The sequence below is a fragment of the Delphinapterus leucas genome, chromosome 2 (genome assembly GCF_059928025.1).
Source record: "Delphinapterus leucas isolate spDelLeu-1000000601 "Yukka" chromosome 2, BTC_Dleu_Yukka2, whole genome shotgun sequence".
NCBI classification, from domain to species: Eukaryota; Metazoa; Chordata; class Mammalia; order Artiodactyla; family Monodontidae; genus Delphinapterus; species Delphinapterus leucas.
In genome coordinates, this window is record NC_143130.1 from 97,817,380 (window position 1) to 97,839,156 (window position 21,777).

At 57.8% G+C, this 21,777-nt stretch overlaps 1 protein-coding gene across 6 annotated transcripts; it reads left to right on the forward strand.

Annotated features, from left to right (window-relative positions):
* Positions 1–1,798: 1,798 nt before the first annotated feature.
* PLCB2 (phospholipase C beta 2) lies at positions 1,799–21,046 on the forward strand. 6 transcript variants are annotated; one of them, XM_089907365.1, is made up of 32 exons: positions 1,799–1,924; positions 5,197–5,274; positions 5,922–5,990; positions 6,606–6,746; positions 6,872–6,951; positions 7,034–7,087; positions 7,194–7,269; positions 9,643–9,743; positions 9,924–10,090; positions 10,180–10,326; positions 10,494–10,651; positions 10,929–11,011; positions 11,282–11,366; positions 11,968–12,130; positions 12,269–12,378; positions 12,501–12,618; positions 13,567–13,651; positions 13,785–13,909; positions 14,426–14,580; positions 15,113–15,277; positions 15,858–15,957; positions 16,372–16,476; positions 16,645–16,739; positions 16,868–16,943; positions 17,205–17,249; positions 17,357–17,591; positions 17,678–17,843; positions 17,955–18,031; positions 18,122–18,217; positions 18,779–18,836; positions 19,509–19,595; positions 19,955–21,046. In XM_089907365.1, exons 1-32 carry the CDS (start codon positions 1,841–1,843, stop codon positions 20,156–20,158), a joined length of 3,588 nt encoding a protein of 1,195 aa, XP_089763491.1. In that variant the 5' UTR covers positions 1,799–1,840; the 3' UTR covers positions 20,159–21,046. The 6 variants fall into 6 exon arrangements, with proteins under 6 accessions (XP_089763491.1, XP_089763493.1, XP_089763494.1 ...); XM_089907367.1 differs by having other exon boundaries at positions 17,208–17,249; XM_089907368.1 differs by having other exon boundaries at positions 17,208–17,249; positions 17,360–17,591.
* The last annotated feature ends 731 nt before the right edge of the window (positions 21,047–21,777 follow it).

Sequence of the window (21,777 nt, forward strand, 5' to 3'; positions counted from 1 at the left end):
TTATTCTGTGGATTCAGAGCCTCAAACTTCAAAGCCGGAGATAGAAAGGGTAAAAGAGTAAAGAGCCCTGAAATCCTTGCCTTCCTTGTGGCGCCCCCAATCCTGTGAAATGAGAGAGCCTCCACCTACCCCATCCCCATGCCGAGGGAGAGAGAGGGGATTGTCTTTCCAGGCCCAAAGTAGAGAGAAGGCTGCAGGGTGGACCAGAGGGAGGAATTGGGTACAGGAGCAGGGCCGGCTGCAGGTGACAGGTGCAGGGGCTTTGGGAAGGGACAGGGATATCCCTTGCAAAATGCATTCAAACAGACAGAGAGGGAACCTGATCCCAGGAAGGGAATCGGAAGAGCAGGAGACACCAGAGGGGCCCCCAGAGGAGTCCAAGGCTGGAGGGATGAGGGAGGAGAGATGAGAGACAGCAGGGCTTAGAGGGAGGGGAGGGCGGCTGAGTCCTGAGGGCACAGGGCATGGCAGCATGGAGGATTCCCAAGCTGTTTCCACAGGTTCAGTCAGGCCTTGCTCCAGGATCCACCCCAGTGGTCTTAGAATCATTTTTCCAGGGCTTATTTTTGTGCTAGGAACCCCCTCAGCTCCAACCCCTAGAGGCCCCCATCCTCCTGCCTTGGGCCGGACTGGCCATCAGAGGCAGTTGTAGGGCCTGGGTGAGGGTCCCGTTGTTGTCAGGGGGTGGCACAAATGTCCACGGTGGGACCTGGAACAGAAAGCCGGGCCCTGAGAGGGGAAGGAAGTCCGGGGCAGAGCTCCCGGCTCCCCCAGCTGGGTTAAGAAGGGTGATGAGAGCAGATTAGGCAAGAGGAAGTGGGCTGGGCTGGACTGGGCTGTGACTGAGCTCCCAGGCCGGGCCCTGGGCCGGAGCAGAGTTAGGGCCATAAGCCCTGAGCAGCACCTCAAGCTGAGGCCCCTGCGAGCAGCCCTCCTGCCCCAAGCATTCTCTCCCACAGGCCCCGGCACAGGGCAGAGGCGGGAGCCTGGCAGGACAGCAAGGTGGAGGCTGGTGGCTGAGGGGTGCTTGAAGCAGCAGTGTGTGGAGTGGCGGCTGGTCAGTGAGGTTTCAGGCCTCGTCCAGGTCCGGAAGGCCAAGAGGAGGGAGTCACGTGTGACGCGGGTGAGGGGCGCGATTGCCTCACTTGCACCTCATTTTCATGGGGAGGAAGCACCGAGAAGGAGGGGCTGGGTGTTCAGCAAACTTTGCTTATTCAAAACGCTCAGTCCCAGCTGGACCCTGCTTCTCCCTCAACTCCCACCTCGAGGGTGGTCCCAGGCTCCTCGGCCTCTGAGAGTGACCCCTGTGCTCCGGACCCCACCTCTGTGGGGGTCCCTTCCCCTCGTGAGCTCCTTGCTTGCCCCCCTCAGTGTCCACCTGGGCAGCAGTATCCCCAGCTGGCCCCTTCCCACATCTGACCAGGGATGACCCCTGGGACGGAGAGGCCCCTGCTCGGGGCGGCCAGGCCTCGGGACCTGCTTCTTGAGCAGCACAGAGAAGGAAGCCCTGAGCAGGAAGTGCTGAGGCACCGGGTGAGGGCGGGGGGCTTTGCGGAGGGGAGCCCGGCCTCCCTGGGCAGGAGCAGTGACCACAGCCCCCCACTGCGGGCAGGCGGGACGAGGTTGATTTAAAAGGCAGATGGGCCTCTGGCCGAAGCATTCAGCTCTGCACCCAGCTACTGCCCCCCGCGGGCTGTAAGAGCGCCCAGACTTCCGGACTAGCTGGGGCGGGTGCCATGTGAGCCCAGCTAGTCTCCCCCCACCCCCGCCCGCCCTCCTTCCTCCCCTCCTTCTGTGCCCTGTGCCTGCCCAGCCTCTCATAAGACGGACGCTTGGCACTATGTCTCTGCTTAACCCTGTCCTGCAACCCCCCGGGGTGAAGGCCTATCTGAGCCAAGGGGAGCGCTTCATCAGATGGGATGATGTGAGTGGGGCTGGGCGGAGGGCTGCAGGGGTGGCGGCCGCCCTGCTTGGGGCTTTGCCGGGGTGGGAGGGGGGCTGGCTTGGTTTATGTCTGCCAGGACTCAGGCGCCTGTGTTGCTTGGCCAGGCAGCTGACACAACTACCCAGATAAACAAACCTGGGCGGGAGGGTGTGTGCCCCCAGTCTGTGTCCCTGGGCTGCTGGGGCTAAGGCTCTGTGTCTGGATGTGGGAAGATGATGGCTGCCTGGGTGGTCATAGGAGGAAATTTCTCTGGGTCTGGGTCTGTCTTTCCCCAAAGCCCCCAAGAAGAGAAGGGTGTGTTGCTCCCGGTCTGGGCAGTGGGAGGAAAGGTGTCCCAGAGCTGAGGCAGGGCCAGCAGCAGAGGTGAGCCAGGCCCCTACTCCCAGCACAGACAGCCCATTCCAGCCCCAGACGGACGCCTGGACTGGAATCCTCACCCCTCCCCACCTGGCCCCGGCCCTGTCCCTGGGATGCCCTGCTCTCCCCCTGCTGCTGTGAGGTGGCCACGAAAGGCTCCTGGACCCCAAGGGAGAACTGGAGGCTCTCCTCCCAGGGGCCTGGGAGGGAACGGATAGACTTCTGCTTCCGCCAGCTGCTCTCGGCCTGGCTCCCTGACGCCGGCCCGTCTGCAGGGAAGGGGAAACCACACTTTGCCCTGCACCTCTGTCTCCACTGTGTCTGCTGCTTCCCAAACTGGGCCTGCTTTCCAGCCTCCGGTCCTCCCGGAGCCTGAAGATGTGTGTGTTGCCATAGGCCAGGGATTCTCCTGGGCGGGTGAGAGGAACAACTTGGGGCCCCTCCTTCAGGGAGGTAAGACTGCTGGGCTGGCCCAGCGTGAGAGTCAGCACTGGCTGCTCCCAGGAAGGGAACCTGAAGTCTCTGGACTGGCTGTGGGGCGGCGGGGGGGGGGGGGGTTGGGGGGGGGGGAAGGAAGGGCCCTTAGGGCTGGTTCCTCCTCCTTACAGGTGGGATGAGGGGGCTCTGAGTCTGTGAGTTAAGGCTCTCAGGCCTTTGGGGCTGGGCTAGGCTGAGTAATCTGGTTGCCATGGCTATGGGGAGCGGGCCTGTGGTGAGAGACTTTCTGCTTCCCCACGAGTGGTGTGGTCACTGCGGCATGGTGGAGCCATGTCCCAGGAGCCTGTGGAATGAGGGAAGTGGCTCAGAATGAAAAGTGAAGCGGCCTCTCTCCCTTCCTCTGGGAAGTGCGTGTAACCTGACTGGGCAGAGGGTCATCAGGGATGGGGACGTGCTATGTGGCCTTCTCTGCAAGCCAGCATCCGTGTACCTGGCAGGCCCGCTGCCCTCCCCAAGGAACCTGCCTCCCACGAGCAGGAACCTTCCCCGTCACGGGGCACACGCACCTGCCAGACGAGGCTCTGCTCTCAGACTGCCTTTGGCCCCGTAGGCAGATGACCTGGGTACTGGATAAGCACAGTGCACAGGATGTAATCAAATCCCAGCTTACTGTTGTGTCCCACAGCCCGTTTCCAATGTATTCTGTGGGAGAAGCTCCCCTATGACCCATGGAAGGAAACTGAGCCTGTCATGAGATGTTCCATTTTCTCCTGGGGAATAGACAAGCCTAGGACACTTTTCCTCACAAAGCCCAGTCTTACTTCAGAAACTAGTTATAACTCAAAACTCCAGTCTTAATTTAGAATGACATCTTCTGCCCCACCTCCAAGAATGGTTTCAGGTGGGCTGCAGGCCCTGCAGAAAGGCCTGTGGGAGGATTCCCTGATCTTCCTCTATGCCCACTAGGGGTGGGGTACAGTGAGGAAGGAGGGAAAGAGGTACCAAAGTTCTTAACTGAGCAGCTGCTATCACGAAGTGGGCCTGGCGGAAGTGTAAGTCTTCTTCTTTCTCTCAGGCGCATTTTTGAGGATTCTTAGGAGACCCTCCCCCTGAGCTGGGGATCCCTTATTTAGGGTCCACCTGCCATCTCTGTTTCAGGAGCTCACTTCAAATTACTCCTTTAGCCCCGGAGAATCCAGTTACCACCCTCAGCTTCCTGCACCTTCGGCTTTGCCCCATTCTCCCACAGGCCCACTCTGGACCCAGAAAATACTCACGGGTTCATTGCCCCACAGACTCTGGGGGTTCGGGCTCACCTAGCACACCAGCATCTCTCTCACCCGCTCAGTTTCCTGGGCAGGAGTCAGACCCCAGTTTGTCATGCACCACAACTGCAGGGGTGACGACAGCTCTCCAAGTGCGAGCTTAAGGTGAGGGGTCAGGTACCCCAACCCACCCTTCGGGAAGGAAGGGAAGGGAGCTCACAACACAGCTTTCTCCAAAATTAGGTTCCTCACACAGTATTCTCTTTCCCCCCATATCCTAACTGCCCCTGATCTGGGCCATTTCCTTTGTAAATTCTGCATTTGGTCTGGTCTGGTGTGCAGCCAACTATCATGCCTTGTGGGAAACTTCGATTTTAGTATCTTGTTATTTGTGCATACAAAGACCATTAAAATAAAAGGTAGGCTGTGTGCTCTGTGAGTGGAGCAGGAACGCAGAAGCGAGTTCATTTTTCATTCACCTGCTCCTTCGGCAAACATGGCGCATGCAGCTCCTGGTCTAGTACAGGCTTGTTTCCCGAGAGTCCGTGAGCCCCTTGGGGATTTCCTGGAGGGGCTTCCAGGTCTGAGAACCAGCCCCCACCCTGTTGTTGCAGCATGCTTCAGGAAAGGCTTTGCAGAAGCTAGTCTTTGATGGTATTTTAGGCAAGAGGGGCTGGGTGCTGAGGCTGGGAGGTGGGAAGGCACTTGGGACAGCTGGGGGGTGGGGCGGTGGGGTTCATGGATGGAAGGGCTGGGCAGGCAGGAAGCTTAGGCAGCTCTGAGGGGTTTGGGCTCTCAGCTCTCACCGTGTTCAGCTCTCCTGGGGGTAGCATGGAGTCTTGGTGAGGGACATTCTACCTCTTTGGCTGAGCTGTGGGCCTTGAAAATAGGGTGAGGTGGGGGCCAAGACCCTGCTTGGGGTCTAGAGCGAGATCTTCTATTTGGGATTTAGAGGGGAAACCCTCTGCTCTTCCAGAAATGTCATCTCCAATCCTCTACCCCTCCCCACCCCCGGTTCAGAGCTTTTAAGGCTTACACCCAGCCCTTAGCTCTGGAGAACAAAGAGAAATGCCTGCAGATCCCTGGGATGGCCACCTCCTAGGCAGATGGTGAGCTCTGAAACCCCTGGCCCGGGCCACAAAAGCTCGGCCTGAAGTCTCAGAGCAGGGAGCTGACTCCTTCTCTCTGCAGGAAACAACAATAGCCTCCCCGGTTATCCTCCGTGTGGATCCCAAGGGCTACTACTTGTACTGGACGTATCAGAATAAGGTGAGGCAGCCCCTACCTACCGTGGCCCTGAGCTCCCGCTGTTCCATTGAGTCCAAGCAGCCTCTCGATGACACAGGGGTGGAGGTGTGGATGCCAGGAGTATAGAATGACCAGGAAGGGTGGCTCTGGGGGGATCTCCTGTGGGCAGGGGCTCTTTGCTTTGGGAGGGAGGATGCAGTCACTCCAACCATGGCTGCCTTGGGCCCAGATGCTTCAGCTTTAGCATCCCTTGGAGAGAGAGAGAGAGAAAGGAATTAGAGCTACTGCTGAAGGCTGATTCCCTGCCTGTGGTTCTGGGTAAACTTGAGGGCTCAGAGAGATCAGAGAAGGTCCTCGGCACCTGGGCGGAAGGAAGGGAGGGGGAACCTGGGGAGAGTGCAGGATGGTGGAGGGGAGGCTGGAGGTCACAGCTCTCAAGTAACTCCAGCGGCCAGGGGAGGAGTGGCCAGAGAGGAAGGGAGGAGGGTCACCATGAGGAAGGAGAGCCCGATCGCTGAGGAGGGAAGGCTGGGGTCTGGGAAGCCCCACAGTCTTGGCATCTAGAGAAGGCAGCTGGCCAAGATGTGAAGGGGTGTGAAGCTCCCTCCTCGCTGCCCTTCATTCTTGACCTGAGGTCTCTGTCCGCATCCTGTCTTTGCTCCTACCAGGAGATGGAGTTTCTGGATATCACCAGCATCCGGGACACCCGCTTTGGGAAGTTTGCCAAGATGCCCAAGGTAAGTGGGCCCAGTAGCAGCCCAGGCTCAGCACGGCCACCAGCTCCACGGGGCTGGGGCAGGAGTCCCTGTGGGGGCAGGGAGCCTGATCTCTGGAGCCAGGGAAGGGTCCGTGGGCTGAGCAGAGGGTCTCTTCCTGAGCTGAGCAAGAGGCGTGACTGCTCCCTGGCTTGCAGGGGCTTTGGTATCAGGGCACAGTGGATGGAGATGTTGCGTGGCCAGCTACTGCCCCTAGAGCACCCCAGGCTGTCTGGGAGGTGTTGCTTGCATCCTCTCCCCCTCCACCCTGACTGCTTTGCCTATATTTGCCTAATGCTGGTAGGAAAATTGGAGGAAGGGATTGGTGGAAAGCAGGATTCCCTGAGACTGGGGACTAAGAATCTGTCTTCAAATGAAAAATGGCAAACAAAATACACAGAACTCCCAGGCCCCAAAGTCTTGGTTAATCTCTTCCTGTGGGCCTCTCCCTCCCGTGGCTCCTAAGATGGGCATGGATGGGATGCCACCCCCGTGGGCCAGATTTCAAGTGGCTGAGAGGGAAAGACAGGGAGAGCCACAGTGGGCAGGGACGGGGGCACACACCTCTGATCCTAACCGTGTCACGACCTGCTGCAGAGCCAGAAGCTCCGGGATGTCTTCAACATGGACTTTCCTGACAACAACTTCCTGCTGAAGACGCTCACCGTGGTGTCTGGCCCCGACATGGTGGACCTCACCTTCCATAACTTCGTCTCCTACAAAGAGAACGTGGGCAAGGTGCACTGGGGGCGCCTGGCCTGGGGCTGGGCACCTGGGACAGCCTGAGAGACGGGCCTGGGCCACGGCGTGGGGCGGCACCTTTGTGGTTGGGGGCCTGACTGCTGTGCTCTGGGGTCCTGCAGGACTGGGCTGAAGATGTCCTGGCTCTGGCCAAGCACCCGCTGATGGCCAACGCCTCCCGCAGCACCTTCCTGGACAAGAGGTAAGTGCCTGCCTGCCTGGCCTGAGTGCGTGGGGCTAAGTGTGTCAGCCCGGGCCTTGACGGGCTGCCTTCTGCCCACCAGCCTGGTGAAACTCAAGATGCAGCTCAACCCTGAAGGAAAGATTCCTGTGAAGAAGTGAGTCTCCCCTCCTCCCTCCCCACATGTCCTCTGAGCTCCCCAAGGCCTTCCCTCTCCAGGCCTGACCCCTCTCTTGGCCTGGTGCTTTTCTCTGCTTCTTCAGTTTTTTCCAGATGTTTCCTGCTGACCGCAAGCGGGTGGAAGCTGCCCTTAGCGCCTGCCACCTCCCAAAAGGCAAGGTGAGTGGTTCCCCCCTCTCCAGCCCACGCCCAGCATTCTCCTTCTCATCTGAGTTGCCTTGGACTGGAGGGCACCCTGGGCAGGCCTGGTAGGGATGGGGAGGGCAGGAATGACAGTTCAGTCCCAGCCAACAGCGCGAAAAGTCAGTTCACTCTAGAGCCACCGGTTCCTAATACAAGGCACAGTGACAGAACCGGGGCAGGGGGTTGAGGTGCCCGGGTTCAGAGCAGGTTGGTCTATACCCCTTCAGCTCCAATAGGAAAACATTTTTCCTTTCTTTTTACTTAAGTAATTTTTAATTACAAGTCGTATGCTGGGTCACCCCATGAGATGCCTCATGTGACTTACAAAAAGGAGCCCTCTGGGCAGATGCAGCCCTGAGCCAGGGTTCCTGCCTGGCGGGGGTACATCTCAGGCCCCTGTCCTCCCTTGGCCAGTGCCTTTGTGGATTCCATGGAGTCTTTTCTCCTGGTAAGAATTTGGAATGTTATAAATAAATAAAACTAAGGCCTCGTAGATCACTTGTCCACATGAATCTCAGAAGGAATACTTCCCCCACACTCAACTCTACGGAGCTGGTGACCCCTCGGTGCAATGAGTCACAGGGGATGCAAGCTTGGGGTTGGGGAGAGGGTGGGAATGGGCTCCTGCTAAGGGCACCACTTGGGCTGTCACATCCACCCTCCTTTTCTCCTGCCTCCCGAGTTCCCACCTTGGCTAAGTCCTCCTTATTTATCAGCTCTCCTGCATCCCGGTAGGAGCCGTTGAGCCATCTTTGCTTGCAGCCGATGGGTCCAAGATTCGGTCGAGCTATCCTGCTCAGAGCCTCTGCTCCAAACTAAGACTGATGTTGGCTTTCCAGAATGACCCTGGAAAACATTTGACGGGTTTTTCTGGAATGGAATGCAAAGGCACAGAAACCCTGAATGCCACCAAATCTACTTTCTGTTTCTGTTTCTATGGATTTGTCTATTCCGGACATTTCTTGTAAATGGAATCATACAATATGATGTCAGCCTTCATTCATTTAGCACAGTGTTTTCAAGCTTCATCCATGTTGTATCACGTATCAGTAGTTCATTCCTTTTTTATTGTGGAATACTGTTCCATTGTGTGGATATACCACATTTTGTTTAACTGTTCAACAGTTGATGGACATTTGGGTTGTTTCCACTTTGGGGCTATTATGAATAATGCTGCTATGAACGATTCTGTCCGGACGTATATTTTCAAGTCACTTGAGGACATAGCTAGGGGTGGAATTCTTCTGTCATATTGTAACTGTACACTTAACATTTTGAGGAAATTCCACACTGTTTTCCAAAATGACTATACCATTTTACAATCCCACCAGCATTGTATGAGGGTTCCAATTTCTCCACATCTTCATCAACACCTGTTATTGTCTGTCTTTTTTTTCTTCTTTTTACTTTAGTCATTCTGTGAGTGTGATGTGGTATCTCATTGTGGTTTTATGTTATTTATTTATTTATTTTGGCCATGACACCCGCCTTGCGGGATCTTAGTCCCCCAACAAGGGATCAAACCCGTGCCCCCTGCAGTGGAAGTTCAGAGTCCTAACCACTGGACCGCCAGGGAATTCCCCTCATTGTGGGTTTGATTTGCATTTCCCTAAGGACTAATGATGCTGAGCATCTCTTCATGTGCTTATTGGTCATTTGCATATCTCCTTTGGAGAGATATCTATTCAAGTTCATTGCCCATCTTTCAGTTGGGTTTTCTTTTAGTGTGAAGTTGTCTACTACTGGATATCTGATTTGCAAATATTTTCTCCCATTCTTTTTACTTTATTGACAGTATCCTTTGGAACACCAACATTTTTAATTTGGATGAAGTCCAATCTGTCTATTTTTTGTTATCGTTCCTTGTGCTTTTTGGTGTCTCCAACTATTGTTGTTGAATTGTCTATTTCTCCCTTCAGTTTTGTCATTTTTGCTTCGTGCATCTTGGGGTTCCGTTGTTAGGTGCATTGTTTGTATGCAAATTGCTTCTTTTTGAAAATTTATCCTCCATTTAAAAAGAAAAAGATAGCCCACAGTTCTGGCAAACAGCATACAGTAGCTTGCTTCTGAGCTCTTTTCTTCCCAGTTCTGGTCATTCTTAGTTTGAATCCTGTACCAGCCAAGAGATTAGCCAGTATCAATCCAGGGGCAAAGCAAACCAGCTAAGATGCTCTCTGCTCAGCAACCAGGGCCTTGAAAAGTGGGGGCTCAGGGTGCCCTTGATGCTCTTCTGTCTGCCCTGAGCCCTCCCTCTCCCCAAGCCGCCTCGCGCAGGGCTGGGCCTAGTCTGTGGTTCTTAGTGCTGGAAGGTGGGGGCAGGAGTCATCAGGTGGCTCTCTATCCCCCCAGAATGATGCCATCAATCCCGAGGACTTCCCAGAATCCGTCTACAAGAGTTTCCTCATGAGCCTTTGTCCTCGGCCAGAAATAGATGAGATCTTCACTTCCTAGTGAGCTTCTTGGGCTGGGCTGGTCTTGGGGAAGGGGTGGTGGCTAAAATTCCCACCTGCCATGCTGACAATTAGGTAGCGTGGCTGGAGAAGGGGGTTGTCCCAGCTCCCACCACACACACCCCCGCCCCCAGCCCAGGGGATATAGAGGAGACCTGTGCTCCTCTCTTTGGCCTGCAGCCACGCCAAGGCCAAACCCTACATGACTAAGGAGCACCTGGCCAAATTCATCAACCAGAAACAGCGCGACTCCAGGCTCAACTCCCTGCTGTTCCCGCTTGCGCGGCCTGACCAGGTGCAGGGCCTCATCGACAAGTACGAGCCCAGAGGCATCAACGTGCAGAGGGGTGAGGACTAAGGGAACTTCTGACCCTCCACGGTCCTCTCGGGTCCTGGCAGCTGGGCTGCTGCCCTGACAACCACCCCTGTCCCCCAGGCCAGCTGTCCCCCGAGGGCATGGTATGGTTACTCTGTGGGCCAGAGAACAGCGTGCTGGCCCAGGACAAGCTGCTGCTGCACCACGACATGACGCAGCCGCTCAACCATTACTTCATCAACTCCTCCCACAACACCTACCTGACAGGTGGGCCCTGGCGACCTCACTGCCAACCTCTCCTTTTACGGGGGCTGTTCCTGCTCCCTGAATCCCCTGCAGGGGTTGCCCACGGGCTGCCCACGATGGAGTGGGGCGGGGCAGAGCTGGACTGCCCTTGAGTGAAGCCCCCGCCCCTCGCCCCTCCTCTGGCTCAGCCGGCCAGTTCTCAGGCCTTTCCTCTGCCGAGATGTACCGCCAGGTGCTGCTGGCGGGCTGCCGCTGCGTGGAGCTGGACTGCTGGAAGGGGAAGCCCCCTGACGAGGAGCCCATTATCACCCACGGCTTCACCATGACCACAGACATCTATTTCAAGGTGAGACTCGTCATGTGGAGGCTGGTGGCAGTGGCACTAGGGGAGGGCCCTGGGCCATGAGCTTTTTGGGGTTGGGGGGAGTGAGGCCAGAAAGGAGGGATGGCTGGGAGGCCTTGGACCAGTGTGGGTACTAGAGAGGACCAGAGACACAGGGCCAAGAGTGGCCCTCCAATTCTATGTGTGTGTTGAAACTGGGGAGTGGGGAAGGATGCCGCTGAGGGAGGCGAAGCCTGGAGGCACAGCACTGACCTCCCCATGGGGTCCCCTTCTCCTCCAGGAAGCAATTGAAGCTATTGCAGAAAGTGCCTTTAAGACCTCCCCTTATCCGGTCATCCTGTCGTTTGAAAACCATGTGGACTCGTGCGTATCCAGGCCATCCAGCCTCATTCTCTACCTGTCCCCATCTCCCGCCTGCAGCTGCCCTCCCCATAACTGTCTCTAGCCTCTAGCCATGCCTTCTGGCTCTCTCCCGGGTCTCAACACAATCTCCTTGGGACCCCAGGCTCTCCTGCCTGTGTCCCTGCCTCCCCAACATCTTGAGCCCCTGATCTGGGTCATCAGGGGGCACAAAAAGATGGACAAGAGGGTGGAGTGGAGCTGCTGAACCACACCCACTTCTGCTCCCTGCAGACCCCGCCAACAGGCTAAGATGGCTGAGTACTGCCGAACGATATTTGGGGATATGCTGCTCACAGAGCCACTGGAAAAGTTCCCAGTGAGTGGACTTCACTGTGGGGCATCTGGGTCTGAGGGCTGGGGAGCCAGGGCAGGGTGCCAGATTAAGGAGGCAGATGTCCCCAGAGGATGCTGGGGTTTATTTGGGAGGACGTGGGGCTGGGGTCCTACCATCTACCATGTGTCAGGCACTGTGCTGGGCTTGGGGGGTATGTCAGTAGCAGAGGGGCAGTCCCAGCCTTCAGATCACTTACCCTCTAGTCAGGAGGCAGACAAGTAACCAGGCCATTACAACCAGTGGCTGCTATGAGAGCACCTGGGGCTCCAGATCTGGTCTTGAGGATCAGGGAAGGCTTCCTGGAGGAGGTGATGGCTAAGCTGAAACCTGAGGGAAAGAATGGATTTATCTTGGTGAGAGTGGGGAAGGGTGTTCTAGGCAGGCTGAGTAGTTGAGAAAAGATCACTGAGGAGCTGGGATAAGTTGGGTCAGGCAGGGGTTTAGCGCACAAGGTGGGAGTGATGAGAGGAGAGGCTGGAGAGTTAGGCCGGGGGCAGGTGGAGCATAGCTTGCCATGCAGGAGCTTGGGCTACTCCCTGGAGGTGAGGAGATAGCGCTGAGGACCCTGTCTCCTCTCCCACAGCTGAAACCAGGCATCCCCCTGCCCAGCCCTGAGGATCTCCGAGGCAAGATCCTCATCAAAAACAAGAAGAACCAGTTTTCTGGTCCCCCAGCCCCCAGCCAGGAGCCGGGTGGGGAGGCTGAGGGGAGCGGCCCACCCAATGTCCCTGTGGGTGAGGACACAGGTGAGGCGGCCTGGGAGGAGTGGGGGTGGCCGAGGAGGAGCATCTGGAATGGGAGAGAGGGGCTGGGCCTGGAGGGGAGAGCCAGCCTGGTGCTGGGGTCTCCCCCGCCCCCAGTGCTGATGGAGCTGTATGTGGCAGTGTGGGCTGGTGAGGAAGGGGCTGAGCTGGAGGAGGAGGAGGTGGAAGAGGAAGAGGAGGAGTCGGGAAGCCTGGATGAAGAAGGGATGAAGAAGATGCAGTCAGATGAGGTGTGTGGGGAGCCCCGAGGCCCTTCTGCCAGCTCCACTGCAGAGCCCTCCAGGCGGGGGGGTGGGACCAGGCCCCTGGGCTCTGAGCTGGCCTCTTCCCCATCTTCCCCCCTTCTCCCTAGGGCACAGCGGGCCTGGAGGTGACGGCTTACAAGGAGATGTCCAGCCTAGTCAATTATGTCCAACCCACCAAGTTCATCTCCTTCGAGTCCTCTGCCCGTGAGTTAGCATGCGGTGGTGGTAAGCTGGAAGTTAGGCTAGATTCGGGAGAAGGCCCTTAGGACGCGTGTCCGGACGCCAGAGCAGCCTGATGGGTGGGGGTGCGAGCGAGGCGGGTCCTCCCTCTCCTTGGGCTGGGGGCCCTGTTTATAAATACCCAGCAGAGGAGCCAGGCAAAGGCATGTTTAAGTGGCAGTGGCCCCCAGTGTCCCATCACTGTACTGAAAACTTGGCACCAAGCAGAATGCTCTGGAGTGTGTCGGTGACAGGCAGGTCATTTACCAAGGGCCACCTCGGCCGGGCGGCCTGGGGCTCCTCCAGCTTCCTTCTGTGGCTGCCTGGGCATGAGAACTCCTGGGAGGGGGAGGAAGGCAAAGAAACCAGCCAGCGCACATCTGCCCCTTGTTCCCTTCCCTTTCTGAGTGCGTCCACGCTGTTTACCTTTATCTTCTCCGGACATGCGCGCAATGAGTTCCTCTCACCCCCTGTGCACAGCCCCAACACGAACACCTTTTTCTGCATGCACTCTGCAGCACTGGCTCGTCATCCCTGAAGCCCCAGCCTGCACCCCCTCCTGTGCACCACCCTTGCTGTGTGCCTCTCACCCCTGCACCCTGTTCCCTGTGCATCACAGCGTGTTCCTGACCCCCCGGGCTCATCGCTGCGTGTTTCCCACACCCTCCGCGTCCACCCAGGGCATGTACCCCACTTTTTAGGACTCTGGCACGCACACCCCATCCCTGTGCGTATGTATCCACTGTGCGTACCCTTTACCTCCAGCACACACTGCTATCCACACAGATCTGCATATTCCCCACCCCGGGGGTGGCCCCTCAACCCTCAGCCCTCGGTGGAAACGCTAGGTTGGAGGCATCTCTGTGCTGGAGGGAGCCGCGCCACAGGGGAGGGCAAGTCTGTGGGAGGGGACAGGCTGACGCGGACTCTCCTTCCTCTTTCTCCCCTACACAGAGAAGAACCGAAGTTATGTCATTTCCTCCTTCACGGAGCTCAAGGCTTACGACCTGCTCTCCAAGTCCTCAGTGCAGTTTGTGGAGTATCCTTGAGACCTCACTAGCCAGGGTCCCTGGTGGGGTGGAGGGAAGGGGGAGGCCTGGGATGGGGCTCGCAGGGGGTCTGTGGGTCTTCCCGGCGCGGGTGGCTTTGCTGGCTCCTATACCCTGCGGCAGCTACAACAAGCGCCAGATGAGCCGCATCTACCCCAAGGGCACCCGCATGGACTCCTCCAACTACATGCCCCAGATGTTCTGGAATGCTGGTTGCCAGATGGTTGCCCTCAACTTCCAGACGATGGGTGAGGGCATGCTCAGGCCCTTAAGAACCTTCCCCTGCCCCTCCCACCTTTACCCCTTCCCTGGGGAGGGGGGGGTCTTTGGAACAGGCCTGGGGGCAGGGGGGCCGATGTTCATTTAGGCTCTGGGCGCATGTGCATGTGTGTGAGCGTTTAGTGCATCAGCTCACGCCTATGTGACTGCACGTATACGAGTATGTCTGTGATGATGCCAGGGTGCTGGCATGGGTTCTGGCTGCTCGGCCTGAGTGGGTCTGTGGGAACACCTGCTCCACTGGCCTCAACTCCCACTGTGAGCTTGAGGTCCGGTTGTGGCTTTGCTCCTGCTGACTCCAGGTTGCGGGCCCTTCCTGAGAGATGAGACCCTAAGGAACCAGGCTGGGACATGAGAAACCCTCATCCTCACGGTCCACCCAACCTCCCCATTTGCGAGACGGGAAAGGCTGGGAAATGTGGAAAGAGAGGCTGCGTGCAGACCCAGAGCCGGGCCGCCCTTCCTGAGTGCCCTTGTCCCCCCAGACCTGCCCATGCAGCAGAACATGGCGCTCTTTGAGTTCAACGGGCAGAGTGGCTACCTCCTCAAGCATGAGTTCATGCGCCGGTTGGACAAGCAGTTCAACCCCTTCTCGGTGGACCGCATCGACGTGGTGGTAGCCACCACCCTTTCCATTACGGCAAGGCCCTGAGGTGGACAAGTGGCCGGGAGGGCTGGGGTCTTGAGGAGAAAGACACAGGAGCCCCACTCCTCCATTCCCAACCCCCTCCCCTGATATCCCGAAAACTTCAGCCCCAGCCAGTTCGTGAAGTAGCAAGTTGCCTTGGAAACTGCCTCCTCCTCAGCACTGGAGGCTGCCTCTTGGTCCCCATGGAAACCAAGGGGAAGGGCTGAGGCTGGGGTGGGGGAGGGGGGAAAGAGTGGGGCAGCAGGAGCCCCAGGCCCCGGGGGGAGGGCCCTGTTCCTTCCTCGCTGGGGAGGGAGGTGGGGAGGCCCACACCTCTTCCCTAAATGCTGGAAGCACCCTGGGTGCCAGAGCTTAGCTGTAACCCTTAAGCCACACAGCCTCTACTCTGTGGCCAGAATTGAATGGGGCTCTTCACAGTACCCAAGAATGGATGTTTCAGCTAGGGGGCCTGGAGGCCCTAAGTTCTGGGGAATGGCCGGGGTGGGGGAGCTGATGCTGGTCTCCCATGGGCCCCAACCTCCAGGTGATCTCTGGGCAGTTCCTGTCAGAACGCAGTGTGCGCACCTATGTGGAAGTGGAGCTGTTTGGCCTTCCTGGGGACCCCAAGAGGCGCTATCGCACCAAGCTGTCACCCAGTACCAATTCCATCAATCCTGTCTGGAAGGAGGAGCCCTTTGTCTTTGAAAAGGTGGGGCGGCTAGATCAGGGCAGGGGCTGGGATCTGTCCCTAGTTCTTGGTCTCTACTTGTAAAAGAGAAAATACATAAAGGGATTTCCTCGATCCTCCTCCTCTCCCCACCCCTCATCTGTGCCCTCCTGAGTTTCAAGAGTCCAAAAAGCAAGTTTACAGAAATTTACTTTGTGGGCAAGTTTTGTATGTGTGTGTACATGTGTGTATGTGCATGCTTGTCCATGTTACGATTAGAGGCAGAAATGTGAACTCCCAGACCAGGGTGCAGGGACCCAAGGAATCACGGGGGCCTTTTGCTCCCATTGGATACTTGTTGACAAAGCTTCCAAGGGCTGTCTGCACCAGGCCCCCTGGAGCCCTGGGCTGCATATCCAGCTCTCTGCCCTGTGTGGACCAGCCATGACATGAGCTGTTAGGATGTCTATGTGTGTGGCTTAGAGTGGGCCCTCTGTCCTCACCAAATCCAGTAAAGCCTGCCATGTTCTCACACTGACCCTAGATTTCTGGAATCAGGGAAGGGGGGCAGCTCGGCCACTCTCTCCCCTCTCCAGCTTGTCCTGTCCTGAACTCTCCCCAGATCTTGATGCCTGAGCTGGCCTCCCTCAGGGTGGCTGTGATGGAGGACGGCAACAAGTTTCTTGGACACCGCATCATCCCCATCAATGCCCTGAATTCTGGTAAGGATAGGGGTTCTTCTTTGCTGTTCCCAGTGGGTCTGAGACCAAGACCAGCATCAGGATCCCGTCCAGAGTGTGGGGCAGCTTCAGGGAGGTGGCGTTGTCATTTTATCAGCCTGGGAAAGTGGGGCAGGAATAGTACCTCTCCGGGAAACTGACAGAGGTGGGGACTCTGCCCACCCAACACAATGTCTCTAATTCTCTGAAACTACTGGGGCAGTTTCCCAAGTAGCTGACACTTATTGGGCACTTAAAATGCTTTACGGGCTTATAACACTTTCTCACTTAATCCTAACAGTAACCACATGAGGTAGAACCAGACTAAAGCCAGAAGTGTCGAGTACTGGGCTGCTGGTGAGCAGTGCTGGGCAGCAGTGGGCTCTGGCTCACTGGTCACCCGGTCATGTCCCACAGGATACCACCATCTGTGCCTGCACAGCGAGAGCAACATGCCGCTCACCATGCCTGCACTCTTTGTCTTCCTGGAGATGAAGGACTATGTACCTGACACCTGGGCAGGTGGGAGGCCCCTGGAATGTTGGAAGCCCCAGGGTGTCCATCCCCCCTCCTCTCTCCGCAAGCCAGCCTCCAGAGGGGGGCAGGACAGGGTATTCTGGCGTAGGTGAGGATGGGGGAGGCTCCCAGGTACATCTCCTTACCAGGCCCATCAAGTCCCTGTGCACCCAGATCTCACGGTGGCCCTCGCCAATCCCATCAAGTTCTTCAATGCTCATGATAAGAAGTCTGTGAAGCTCAAGGAAGCCATGGGAGGCCTGCCTGAGGTCTGTGTTGTCAGGTCCACTGCCAGGGGCCCCCATGAGCTGCAACTTCTCCTTGGGAAGATGAGGGAGGGGGCGGAGTCCAGGGCTCAGGGAGAGAGACACCTTCCTAACACGCTCTCCCTACACAGAATCCCTTCCCTCTCGGGAGTCCAGTTGCCCGCCAGGTCAATGGGGCATCAGCTTTAACGAGCAACGGGTCAGCAGGTACGCACTGCAGGGTCCCCGCACCTACCGGAAGGGTCTCGATCTCTCCGCTGCACCGGCGGGCACATCCCAGACAGGCGGCAGTTCTCTATAAAAACAAAAACAAAAACCACCCCGAAAACTTTCACCTGGGGAGGGAACGGCTGCATGTGAAGCCTCGGGCTGGGCAGTGCGCAGCAGGGGGTCCACACCGCCACCCCCGGGAGGCGCGGTAGCGGCCGAGCCGAGGGCACCGGAGAGCCTCTCCTTTGGCTCTTGCAGCAGCCGGGGCCAAGGCCAGGGAGGAGGCCACGAAAGAAGCTGCGGGTAAGGCCTGCTGAGACCGAGTCACGTTGGGGTCGAGCCCGGGGAGGGTCCGGGACTCGGGGTGGGGGGGCGGTTCCCGGGGGGCGCGCGCCTCACGCCTGCCCCAGCAGAGCCGCGGACCGCTAGCCTGGAGGAGCTGCGGGAGCTGAAGAGCGTCGTGAAGCTGCAGCGGCGGCACGAGAAGGAGCTGCGGGAGCTGGAGCGGCGCGGCGCGCGACGCTGGGAGGAGCTGCTGCAGAGGCGCGCGGCGCAGCGGGCCGAGCTCCGGCCGCCGGGCGCTGGGGGCGGCGGCGAGGGCCGGGGCCGCAAACTCGGCCCGGGGAAAGGCTCCAGCATAAAGAGGTAAGGGCAGCGGAGGCATCCTGCCCCCCGCGGCTCGGGCGCGGGCGGCCTGGGGCTCACGGCTTGTCCCCACATGGCCTCCGCAGGACCCCGCCGGGCGAGGACCCCGCCGGGTCGGCGCCGGCCGAAGGCCCCGAGGGCGCGGGCGCGCGTCTGCGAGAGCTGAGGGACAGGCTGGAGCTGGAGCTGCTGCAGCAGGGCGAGGAGCAGTGCGAGTGTGTCCTGAGGTGCAGGGCACAGCAAGTGGCCGAGGTGCCAGCGTCGGGGAGGGGAGGGAGCGAGGGCCCGACCGACCCCACACCCTCTGCACAGCCAAGGGCATCTCCTCGGGTCTTAGCTTAGCCGGTCCTTCCTCTCCCTCAGCAAATGACCAAGATGATGGAGCTGGCCAGAGAGAAACAGGCTGCAGAGCTGAAGACCCTCAAGGAGACTTTGGAGACGTAAGACTGCCTCCCTTCTACGCCTGACTCTTACCTCCCAGGAGGGCCCAAGTCGCAGGAAGCATCTTCCTGATGCCTGTTTCTCTGCAGTGACACCAAAGAGGTGAAGAAAAAGCTGGAGGCCAAGAGGCTGGATCGGATCCAGGCCATGATGAAGGTCACCACAGACAAGATGGCTCAGGAGAGGTGAGCCCTGGAGGGGAGGCACAGGACTCAAACTCCAGGCCCAGTGCTGAGCAAGAACCACACTGGGTGGGAAGGGGCCTTCCTACAAGTGGGTCCTGACTTGCTTCCCAGAGATGTGCCTGTCTCCTGGTGCTGGAAAGTTAATTCTACTTCCGTCACCTCTGATCAGAGAATGTCCTCCTTAGGCAAAACACAGATGCCACCACTATTTGAGGAAAGAGGAGAACTTAAGGGAAAATCAAGTGTGTAAAGAGGGAGGTGAAACCTTGGGAGAGCTGATTCCCACCTACACTTTCCCATGCATGCCTTGAAGAACAGTGCGTTTTAGTGAGGAAGCCCTTCCCTCAAAGGGCCCCCAGGGCTCCCAATATCTCCTTAGATCCTCCTTGGGTCCCCATGCTTACCTCTCTGGCTGGTTCCCAGACCAGACATAGATGCATGCCAGCCACAGAGGGTTCTACGATGGAGTTCTCATGTTGCCTACACCCTGTGGAGAATTTGTCTCATCCAGCTCTTCCCGGGGGCCTCCTGCCCTCTCTGAAACTCTGATCACCCCAACAGGTTGAAGAGAGAGATTAACAACTCCCACATCCAGGAGGTGGTGCAGGTCCTCAAGCAGGTGTGTATGAGCTGTGCCCTTCCCAAACACACTTTCTCTCTCTGAGGGAAGGAGTGGCCCCAAGGCCTTTACTTTGCCCTTAGGAGATGCACTGTTTAGAGTGGCCCACCAGCTAGGGATGGGGGGAGAGGCAGTAGAGGGGAGGGGCTTCCCCTAGGCCATCCAGGGTTCTGACCTTTGTGCAGAGGTTGGGATACCAGCCTAAAGGAGTCTGTCTTTGGCCAGCTGCCCTCGATGGAAATGATGTGGGCCAGCTGGCCAAGCGGAGGTGGGATTGGGGTGGGTGGGTAAGAGGGAGCAAGGGAGCTTCCAGAGTTAGACTTCCAGGGAGTCAGAAGAGGAAGGAAAGCCCTGTGGAGAATGGCCCTAAAGCTCCCTGGGGATTACTAACAACAGTAACAGAGCTACCAGCTCCTGAGTCCTGACCTTGTGCAGGCACTAAGCCGGGTGCTTCACATGAACTGTCTCATATAATCCTTCACAATCCAGCAAGACAGGTACTATTATCCTCATTTTACAAATTAAGAAACAAAACAAAACAAAAAACCCAACTTTTCAAAGGTTAAGGAATTTGTCCAAAGGCTCCAGCTCGTTGACTGGGATTGTAGCTGGATTCCACCCCAGACTGCCTGCCTATGCTGTCCTGATTCTCTGTCTCTCACTCCTGCCCAGATGACAGAGAACCTGGAGAGGCACCAGGAGAAGCTGGAAGAGAAGCAGGCAGCCTGCCTGGAACAGATCCGGGAGATGGAAAAGCAGGTGACGGGGGGACCACTACCCTGGCCCACAGCAGAGCTGGCCTGGCTCCAGGGTGTAAAGGGACCCAGCTCCGGGGGGCTGCGAGTCAAGAGGTGGGTGGTCGTGGGGGACTTGCCCCTCTCCAGGGGGTCAGGGCTCTGATTCCCAGGGGATCATGAGGCAGCTCTGCAGATCTCTTTGCTTGGTTGGTATTCCCTCTCCTGAAAGACCCCCTGATGGGCTCCACTACCCCCACCTCCCACCCTGATCTCCTGGGAGGTCTGAACAAACCAGGCATCTCCTGGTTCCACTGTTCAGGCGAGGAAGAGTGGGCGGGTGGCCCATGCTGAGCCAGGGGGTGGTCCTTGCTGTCCCCACAGTTCCAGCAGGAGGCGCTGGCACAGTACGAGGCCAAGATGAAGGGCCTGGAGGTGGAAGTGAAGGAGTCGGTGAGGACCTACCTCAGGGCCTGCTTGCCCTCTGCGGAGGAGGACAAGCCTGAGAGGCCCTGCAGGGTCTCCAGGGAGCTGTGTGAGCAGGATGCACTCACAGAGAAGACAGATGCCCAGGAGACCCTCCTCTGATGCCCCCATGCCCTTGGGACGTTCTGCAAGGACATTCACCCTTCTCTGGGACGTGAGTCCATTCCCCCTGGAGGAAAGGGCCCCAGCACCGTGAAGCTGCGGGAAGCTGGAGCTCCCTTGGACACTGGAGCCCCTTTCTCAACAGCCAGGCTAAGTAGGAGGCAGGAAGCAGGCCAGCTGGGGCCCGTCTGGGGTCTGAGGTCCTCTCCGTCCAACATCCTGCCCCTCCTGCTTCCGCTTCCCCTCTGAACAAGCGTCTGTCACATTTTTGTTGAGGGCAAAAGAATATGAACTTGGAGGCATGAAATGGGGCCCTGGCCCCACTCTGCATTTCCTAGTGTGCCGCTCTAGACTCAGTTTCCTCACCTGAAGGGTTAGGCCTGGCCACCTGGAACCTCTACTCCATCACCTGTAGTTCAAGCAGGTCCAAACTCCAAACTCTCCTGCCATAAGGCGGGCAGCTCACCCTGGCTTCTAGGCCCCATCTTGGGCTTGCCCTGAGTTGGCCTCATTGTCAGCTCCCTAATACAGAGTCCAGCACTTCCTTCCAGCTCCCTGCGGACAGCTGCTCCCAGGATCCCAGGCTAAGGTGCCTTCCCTGCTTCCTGCCTTTGGGGGATGGGAGGCTGATGTGGAAAAGCTGCCTCAGCTGTGTGGCCCTCAGGCCACTGAGACAACTGGGGCTGGGGGTGAGGGGAGAAGGACGGCCTTTTGTGCACTCTCCCACCCAGAGCCCAGCCACCCCTTTTCCTAGGCCTGGGGGGTACTTCCCAGCATGTGCCCCAGCTCAGGCTGTCCTGACAAGGTCAGCACCATTTTCTCTCCTGACTTTATGAGGTTTATTTATTTTTCTCTTTCTTACTCCTGCTAAAGAACCCTGTCTCAAGATTTCCTGCCTAAGCCTGGCCTCTGTTCTACAGCTAAGAAAGGCGGGTGGGGATGGGCAGGGCTTCCCAGGTGGCGCAGTGGTTAAGAATCCACCTGCCAATGCAGGGGACACGGGTATGAGCCTTGGTCCGGGAAGATCTCACATGCCGCGGAGCAGCTAAGCCCGTGCGCCACAACTACTGAGCCTATGCTCTAGATCCCGCGAGTGACAGCTACTGAAGCCTGAGCACCTACAGCCTGTGCTCTGCAACAAGAGAAGCCACCGCAATGAGAAGCCCGCGCACCGCAACTAGAGAAAGCCCGCGCGCAGCAACGAAGACCCAACGCAGCCAAAAATAAATAAAAGAAATGGGGGGGGCAGCGGAGTAGACTGCCCCCCTAATGAAGTGGGCTGGGGAAAAAGTCCATGAGAATTGACCTGGGCATGAGGTCCCTTCTAGAGCCCAGTGGAATGGCCCTGCCTCTGGGCTTGAAGAGGATTCACTTCCCCATCTGCTGGCCCTGATGCCACAACCACTGGAAAATGATGTCACCCTTCTGCTCCACTCCTCACCAGATGTGGCCCTTCCTTGTCTCCACCCTCAGGGCTGGAGCAGAAGAGCCTCCTGCAGAGGTGCCCCCCACCCTCTTGGGGAGTCGCAAGCTGTCAGGCCACCTGGGCCCCTTTAGGCAGACTTAGACCAGTCGTATTCTCAGGCTCCTGGGGCCGTTATGGTTGACCCAAACACAGG